The sequence below is a fragment of the Alternaria triticimaculans genome, assembly GCF_023758025.1.
Source record: "Alternaria triticimaculans strain BMP 0046 chromosome Unknown scaffold_3, whole genome shotgun sequence".
In the NCBI taxonomy this organism is placed as follows: Eukaryota; Fungi; Ascomycota; class Dothideomycetes; order Pleosporales; family Pleosporaceae; genus Alternaria; species Alternaria triticimaculans.
Window position 1 is genome coordinate 1,849,226 of NW_026055960.1, and position 8,283 is coordinate 1,857,508.

At 53.0% G+C, this 8,283-nt stretch overlaps 4 protein-coding genes across 4 annotated transcripts; 2 read left to right on the forward strand and 2 right to left on the reverse strand.

Annotated features, from left to right (window-relative positions):
* Positions 1 to 116: 116 nt before the first annotated feature.
* On the forward strand, positions 117 to 1,154 carry J4E78_003308 (uncharacterized protein; the record flags this gene model as incomplete). The annotated part of the gene is made up of 1 exon (XM_049363948.1): positions 117 to 1,154. One exon carries the CDS (start codon positions 117 to 119, stop codon positions 1,152 to 1,154), a length of 1,038 nt encoding a protein of 345 aa, XP_049224613.1.
* Positions 1,155 to 1,532: 378 nt separating this feature from the next.
* J4E78_003309 (uncharacterized protein) lies at positions 1,533 to 3,161 on the reverse strand (the record flags this gene model as incomplete). Its single annotated transcript, XM_049363949.1, has 1 exon — positions 1,533 to 3,161. One exon carries the CDS (start codon positions 3,159 to 3,161, stop codon positions 1,533 to 1,535), a length of 1,629 nt encoding a protein of 542 aa, XP_049224614.1.
* Positions 3,162 to 4,723: 1,562 nt separating this feature from the next.
* J4E78_003310 (uncharacterized protein) lies at positions 4,724 to 5,318 on the forward strand (the record flags this gene model as incomplete). The annotated part of the gene is made up of 3 exons (XM_049363950.1): positions 4,724 to 4,845; positions 4,931 to 5,202; positions 5,254 to 5,318. 3 exons carry the CDS (start codon positions 4,724 to 4,726, stop codon positions 5,316 to 5,318), a joined length of 459 nt encoding a protein of 152 aa, XP_049224615.1.
* Positions 5,319 to 5,346: 28 nt separating this feature from the next.
* Positions 5,347 to 6,376, reverse strand: J4E78_003311 (uncharacterized protein; the record flags this gene model as incomplete). The annotated part of the gene is made up of 2 exons (XM_049363951.1): positions 5,347 to 6,065; positions 6,115 to 6,376. 2 exons carry the CDS (start codon positions 6,374 to 6,376, stop codon positions 5,347 to 5,349), a joined length of 981 nt encoding a protein of 326 aa, XP_049224616.1.
* Positions 6,377 to 8,283: the final 1,907 nt, after the last annotated feature.

Below are 8,283 nucleotides of genomic sequence, written 5' to 3' on the forward strand. Positions count from 1 at the left end.
TATCGCACGAACGCAGCCTCGACTAGCTTAAAACCATTGGTTGTAACCGAATCGATCGATCATATACCTCACACTCTCACAACAGAACGCGCCGTCCACACAGACGCATCTTCACCATGCCAATCTCCATCCTCCCACCCAGCGCACCTCTCCCACCACGGCGCGATGCGCAAGACGACTACGACGACTCCGATGTCGAAATGGAAGACGATGACTTCGCGACTTCCGGCTCAAAATCGATAGTAACGCCCGGCGAACACATAACCTCAGATCCTCAATGGATGCGCGGCCACGGCACTTACATCCCAAGCCTCCCTCCCTCCTCCACCACGATAATATCGACCGTCGCCGGTACCCTGCACAAGACCAACAAACTGCTTTCCGTACAACCGCTGCGCGCTCGATACCAACCCGAGATTGGCGACTTGGTCGTGGGACGCATAATGACAGTAGGAACTAAGAAGTGGAATGTGGACATCGCAGCACCAATGCACGCAAACCTGCCTTTGTCAAGTATAAATTTGCCCGGTGGAGTGTTGCGCCGCAGAACCACAGTAGACGAACTGAACATTCGGACATTCTTCCAAGAAGGCGATTTACTCGTCGCCGAAGTGCAGAGTCTGCACCAAGACGGCACAGCATCCCTCCACACACGATCGCTCAAATACGGAAAACTGCGGAACGGCTTGTTCACCAGTCTGAGTGGCGCAGGAGGTGGCATACTGAGTCGCAAGGGTGGTGTAGTGAGGAGTAGGCGGCAGGTGTTCACGCTGAACACCGCGGCAGGCGAGATCGACATTGTACTCGGCGTCAACGGATACATCTTCATCAGCAAACACATCGCGACGAATGCGGACCCGAAAGAGGTGGGTATTAACAGGCTAGACGAAAGTGTGACCGAGACGCTGTACTCCAGCCAGAACGACGAGATCGAGCCAGCTGTTATGCGCGAGATCACCAGGGTCAGCACATTAATCAGGGGATTAGTAGCGTGTGGCGCGAAGGTGGATGAGGACATGATCGTCAAGGTATATGACGGCGCGGTTGAGCTTGAGGCAGAAGAGCAAAGTCTAGGTGGTGTGGAGAGGGGCATTGGCGCCAAAGGTGTCGTAGAAGCCGTGCTTGGACGTATGGAGGTGGAGGCCGCCGGCTGAGGATAGACGAAGTTCGAGGCATCCAAAAATATTCAGAAGTAAAAGACATCGGCATGTCATGCCGCTCAAGCATCGAATCTATGCGTCCTGACGGGCTGTACCCGCCGAGTCGTCAACGAGCAGCTGCAGCAACCATTACGCTGTAACATGTAGTCACTTGCCAGAAGTGATCTAGCAACAGCACTCACGGAGCGCACACAGATCGCGCACGCCGAACAGAATTGTAAAGATAATCAATCATACATTAGTCATTGTGCAGTGAACACATAATACCCCATCTAAAATCGTATATGTAAAACATCGGCCCTGTATAAAGCGAGCGGAGAAAAAAAGTCTCGACATGAACAAAACTCCGAAAGTCGGTAGGCACACTGCCAATCACCCTTCCATGACCAGCAGGCCCTCCCTCTCCAACCTCCTCAGACTGTCGATATCACCACCGGCCTCTATAACAGCCTTCATAGCCGCTCGACTAAGCTTCCTGCGCTTATCGGCGGCTTCCTTCTCTCGTCGTGCCTTTGTCTTGCTGGAACCGCTGGGTGCGACACCTGTGAGGATTTTGCGGCTGTCGTCTGGCGTGAAGTTGACGAAACCGACACCGCCACTGTTCACGCTCGCCTGCCGTGAGGACTGCTGGGAAGAATGGTTGGACTTGCGTCTTGACGATTGGCTAGAGCGATGATGGCTTGATGACTTGGAACGATGGAAGCGGGGTTCGACGCGTGGTGAGGGAGAGCGCGAGACAGGTTGACTGGTGGACAGCACTTGAGGTTGCGCGTAATGGTGTGATGGTCTGTTGTACATGGCACCATAGCTAGCCATATCGAACGAGGGTGAGGCTCTGGGGGCCGAATAGCTCTCGTTCATAGCGCCGAAGTCGAATGCGGCTGAGTCGTAAGAGATCCCTAGTCCTTCTAATCTCACATTTTGGCTCGTAGATCGCAGATTGCTTTGACCAAAGCTGGTAGAGTATGGCGGCTGAACAGTGGGGTCGTTCTCATTCCACCAACCTGCTGTCTCAAGGCTGTTGCTAGTGTCGCACGAGGCTGAGAAGCTAAGGTCCAAAGCTGGCGAGGTGTCAGAGCCCCATGTTGTCACGGGTAAGTGGAGAGAGGAAGGCGGGGTCTGCAAGGCTGAGAGAGCCGCACTTGACGTGCTAGAAGAGCAATAGGCGAGTCCCATGTTAGCGTTGAAGCCGCCGTCGGAGTTGCTGGAATTTTCCATTGCTGGCGATGCAGATGGAGTCAATTGGTAGTTCGTATAGTTCGACCTGTCGTTGGGCAGGCTCGAATAGTCATTAGTGTAAGCCTGGTGGTAATTATGGGCAACACCGCCATTGTTGCGCTCTTGCTGATCCAGATTGGAAGAAAGCGGGGGCGAAGCGATACCATGTGACGAGGCTCTCGCGAAAGATTCTGTCGGGCTGTCCGTCTTGCGAGTCCACGCATTTGCGATGGTCGATTGGAAATGAGATGATTGCATCATTTTGGCCGAGACTGAAGGATGTGGTCTTTTCGTAGACTTGGTAATACCGCGATACTTCGGTCGACCTTGAGAGGAAAGAGTCTTTTTGACAGATCGTCCAGAAGGGTGGGGTCGAGATGTAGGAGGCTGAGAGGTGGATCTTGACTGATTTCTCTCCAACTCAAAGAGATCTTCGAAGCTCAACAACTCGGAGTCGCTACGAGAATCAATGCCAGAAGATGATGTAACATAGAAAGAGGAGGCAGGATCATCAGATCGAAACGAGGTTGCGTTTTGTGCGTACTTTTCGAGAGCCTTGTGCCAAGCAGCCTGTGTTTCCCGATCGAGTATAGGCTCAGGACCAAAGCATTCGCTTCCATTTGACAAAGACGATTCGAAATGATGCGTCGTGTTACCTGAAGTGGATTGCTTAGGCGTTCGGTCATTGAAATGATTGAGTAAATCTGTCTCGACATATTGTTCGAATAAGCGGTCCAGGTCGACTGCTTCGACCTCTTTGTCGCTGGTCGGCCGTATTGGCATAGTGTCGGCAGAGTGTTGATGTTATAGCGATGAGAGGAAGTAGGTTTGCAGCGTGTTTGGTTATGTTTACCGACAATGGATAGGCGAGCGAGTGACGTTGAAGGATGTAGCAGAATTGGTGGCGAGTAAAGGCGATAAGTAACACGGTACTTGTACCTGACTGATGGATACGCTGTGGTGGTTACAGGCCTGCACGAACTACTTCTGTAACGTGCCAATGATGCACCGTAACAAACATGCTAGACAAACCTAGACTAGAGAGACTCAATTTTGCATCCAAATATGGCAAAATAGCTTACCAGCCAATTCCTACTCGGTGTACATTCCAGCTATACTTAGCGTAGTAGGTCGAATTGGGTTGACCCGGGGTTGGCATGGGGGGACCAAGCCCCAACCCTTTGGTTTCAAGTAGCTTTGAGGCGTTCGCACCGCCCGTGCCTCACAACCTCTCGAGCCCGCGACTAGGGTAATTGAACATGTCGTAATGATGGTAGGTGCGTGCCCATGCAGCCACATACCAGCCGTTGGGTATTCTCCCTAGGTACGTTGCCCATGCCGCAGGTACCCGTAATACGACAATCGGGTTGTAGATGACGTTCTTTGTTGTAGTGTCTTTGTGTATACCGAAGCTCGACCTGCATATGAGTGAGAGGTAGCGACCTGAGGGTTGTTTCAGAGGTAGAAGTCGGAGGGGTGCCTGAGCAACTTCGTGAGGGCCACAGCTCAGATTGTTGAGTAGACCACGTGGATTACGAAATCTTCAATGCGACAAGACGATCTCGCCTGTTCAGTTACCGAAAGCCTGGTATACGGCAAAGACAGATGCCGCAGACAGTTTTGAATCGTCGATTTCGAATTAGGTCTCCAGATTCTGAGAAGTGGATCGATGGCCAAAAACAGATACAAGAACGGGGATTTCCAATCGGCCAGGATGTAGCTAGTGCAGGAACCAGGGCCGTGGATCAAAGGCAGTTGAGCGTAACACCGTGAGATCTGCAGCACGGTCAATCTGCCCAGGTGACGTGCACTCCGGGGCGTGCACATTGGGGGAGCCGCAAGGACTCAGTATGGGTGGACCTCCAACTTCACGAGGTTTAGAAACAATTTGAAACTGTATTATAGGATCGGGATGATAGTGTTTCGATGTGCGACAAGACCGCCAGGCCTCGCTTTCGTTCTTACCAAATTGTGACGGCATTGTCTTCAGTCTCATGTGTGTGGTCTGATCCTGGGCATAGGGCCAATGCAGAGACTCGTCATCCTATTTCGAAACGAATTGCGCTTTTTGAGTGACTGGTCGGCGTCGGCTGCCACAAACCTGATGGTGGAGGTGATGCCAGAAAGTACGCGTTCACGATGGCAGCGTGGTGTTGAGGCTTGCCCAGGCGCGCACGGGCGGTTAGCGCGTCGTACGAACAGCTGTGGGTCAGCCCCGGACATGGGCAGCTCGCGAGTCTCTGTAGTGACGACTGTACCAGCACAGCACCGACGAGATTGACGCTCCTCTTGTCGTGTTTGCTGTTGCAATTCTCTTGCCTAATTTCGCACCCTACACCAGTGCCATGGATCCCGACGCGCCCATGGCCAATGAGCCGGAGCCAGGAGTCTTCCGTTGGATCATGGGCTTCCTTCTGGTCGGCGCATGCTGGGGGCTTACAACACCCTTCATGCGCAAAGCTGCCATGTAAGTCTCAAGCTCCGTCATGTACCATATTCTGCCTTTTGTGGTCCTTTCCAGAACGCGTCCAAGGCTAACTTGTATTCGCCAGGAACTACACGCCGCCCCAACGCCCCGCCCTCACCGATCCAAACAACTCCTGGCTGAAGAAGAAAGTCTTGGGCGTACTCTACGCCGTAATTGGCGTCTTGAGCAGGCCAGCGTATGCGATACCACTATTGCTGAACGTTACCGGCAGTGTATGGTTCTTCATATTGATAGGCAAGGCGGAATTGAGTCTCACGGTGCCAATCACGAACTCTCTTGCGTTCTTGTTCACCGTGTTGGGGGAGTGGTGGGCAGAGAAGAAGGTCATCAGTCGGGGTACGTTGTCTAATCGTCTATGTACGAGGGATATGGGCTAACACCAAACAGACACCTGGATAGGCATGGCCTTTGTACTCGGCGGGATCGGATTATGCGTCCAGAGCAAATCTTGATCAAGTTACCTAGAATTCTACATGGTCGTTACCAGTCCCTCGCGAGCCTGTTGTTCGTATCCGTCCCGTTCGCTGCTGTTTCTCCTTTGGCCAATCTCGAAAACCCTTGTTCTGGTGGCTGCAACCAGTTCCTCTCGTCATACTTCTCCTCGCCCTCAATGACGTGGAACGTGTAGATGTTGCGGCTCTTGCTGCTCGTATTCTTTTCCGACTTGTGGAGTATGTTGCCATGGATGAGCACTAGAGTCCCGGCCTTGACCTCACCCATGTCGTATCTTTCCTCCTTCTCGACCATCTCGTACTCCTTCTCGCCGTTTGTTTCCTGCTTCAAACTTTTTGGAAATCTGGCGCTCTCGTTGTCGATGAAGCCCGTGCCGTTGCCTGTTCTTACAAACCTCTTCTCAATGGCAGCACGCTTATGACTCCCAGCAGCGAAGCTCAGACATCCGTTCTCCTGTGTCGCATCCTCGAGCGCATACCACCATCCAACCGCGCTTGGCGGATCCGTGTACAAAAAGGTGCTATCTTGGTGCGGTGGCACTGCGCCGCCTATCTCTGGCTGTTTGCAGATGACCATGGATTGCAGGACACGAGGGTCGCGGAAGCCGAGGGAGGAAGCGATGGCGGCATTGCGGGCCGACAGGGACATGCTGCGGAAGGAGGGTGAAAGCTCGTGGAGGTAGTGCCCGATCTTGTTGATGGCGCGGTGTTTGGGTTTTGTCAGCGAGCCAGACTTGTCGAAGGCGTCTGCTCAGATGTCAGTGCATGGTCTTGAGTTTCCGAACGCGCTACGTACCCTCTTCAAAGAAGAATCGCACCTTATCGCCGGATTCTAAGAAGTAGCTGTCTCCAACGTGATCGGCGCCGTCGTCACCACCAGTCGAGAACTTGGTCATGGGATGGTCGTCGAGTGAGAAGTCGTTGAGCATCTTATTCGTGTCTTCCACCAACTGCTTGACCGTTTCTTGCGACAGAGCATCCGGTATCAGTAGGTAGCCGTTCTCATTGAAGAAAGCGAGCTGCTCGGGCGTGAGCCCTTCGGCGGTTTGCGCAGTCATGGCCGGATGAAGAACTGGAATACGTATACACTGTGGTATGAAGGTTTTGCAACGACAGCTATGTACAAGTGACTGTTCCCCAGCTATCGCGTGCAGGCCGTGAGTAAGCGTCGGAGTTGGCCGTAGCCTGGCGCGATGCCATGTGCTGCCCCGCTATCGTCCCGCGTTGTCGGGCTTAATTCCGCTCAGAACCAAGCCAGCCAGCCTCATCCCAAACGCGTCGCGATGTGAGCAGTCCTCGACCCATCCATCGCCCCCATCCACGGCCCCATCGACGATACCCACCACTAGCCATCAAAGATCCGAGCATCTGGTCACAGGTCCTCCAACCCGCAGTGCCACGAAACGATAGCTCGTCCTGCTGGCTCATCCCCAGCAATAAAGAGGCACGACCGGGCCCTGGCTTCAATACTACGCGACTTATAACCACGCTAACGACGACTGTGGTCACATCGCAATCCCGAAAGACAGGAGACGACCACACCGAGATGCAGGGAGATGAAATGTCGGGTCGTGTAACTCCAGAATAGCTCACCCAGGCAGCAACGACGCCATGACCTCGACCCACGAAGGCTGTCACCCTTGCGTTTGCGGCTCTTACGACTCTGCACGTGCACACTTCCCACACCGAGGAGACGACTGATGGCTGAAACAACACGTGGAGGCTCAGCGGGCTCGCATCCCTCCGCCCGTAGCTGGCCCTTCACCTAGCCATGCATGACATAGGGCTGATGTGTAGCGGGGAACGCCCTCAGGTCCGGAGACAAACAACCTCATCGTATCCCGACTGCATGTACCTGGCTGCATGAAACAACAGGGTCTCGGGTATATGGAAGTCATGGCTCCGAGGTCTCACCGTCTCTACTAATGTTGTCGAACACAACTCGAGGGATGCGATGAACAAGGGCCTGCTGGAATACGCTACTTTCTCCTCCATGTGCCCTGCGGAATCATGTCTCCTCCTTAAATCGGGTGTCCAGACTTCCAAGGTTCGCTTCCTCAGTCACGTTTACACGACAGCCTGGGCGTCAACACTCAAGATTGGTCAAGGCTATCGCGGCTGATGGCAAAATGGGAAATACCGCTCAAATCGACTTGCCAATAAAGGTAGCTCCTTCAGTTACGTTGATTGGCTAGCGCACCTGACCAACCCTTGTTGTTGCTATAAACGCAACAAAGAACCTTGACTCGTGCGAGTTGCACGCCAGACTCTGCTACAGTTACCTCGAAATCATGAAAGGAATAATCGTGCTGCCTGCTAAGAGCTATGTTTCGTCTCCAAAAGGATGAGCACACCTGCCAACTGAGGATACATTAGCAAGTCTTTGTCAAATCAATGACGTCCATGTCCCCGACCTACAGGACAACGATCGGAATAAGCACTCCATAATACTGGATCCTGTCCGTCAGACGGCACGGCAGCTTTCGCGCCTCATATGTATAGCGTCATGGCAGGGCTGGTTATCACACGAGGTCTTTTGAGAGCTCAGACACAAGGAAAGGGTTTCATTGCTCCATCTATACGATCATGCCATCCGAAATCCACGCCTCCAGAAAGTTGCCCGACAAGAACACCGCCTGTCATCAAGTTCCCATCCGTTTGCTTACACTGTACCTCAATACCCCGGATGATGCAGTACTAAACATTGCGAGGGACGAATGTCATAACGACTTTTGCGGATGGCTTGATGAGCAGAAGCATCGAGCACCTCTCCAAAACGGTCAATGAGCATACATGATGATGATTCACGGCGTTCTGGGCTGGAGAGCTGTTGCATTGTTCCCTTCATGGACGCATGCTCTGACATGCACTGTCCGGTCTTGGCACTATACTGCATAGCATCACCCTCGTCGTTTCGAGCATTCTGCAACTTAACGCTTTGCCAAAGAGAGCGAATGAACTCGAG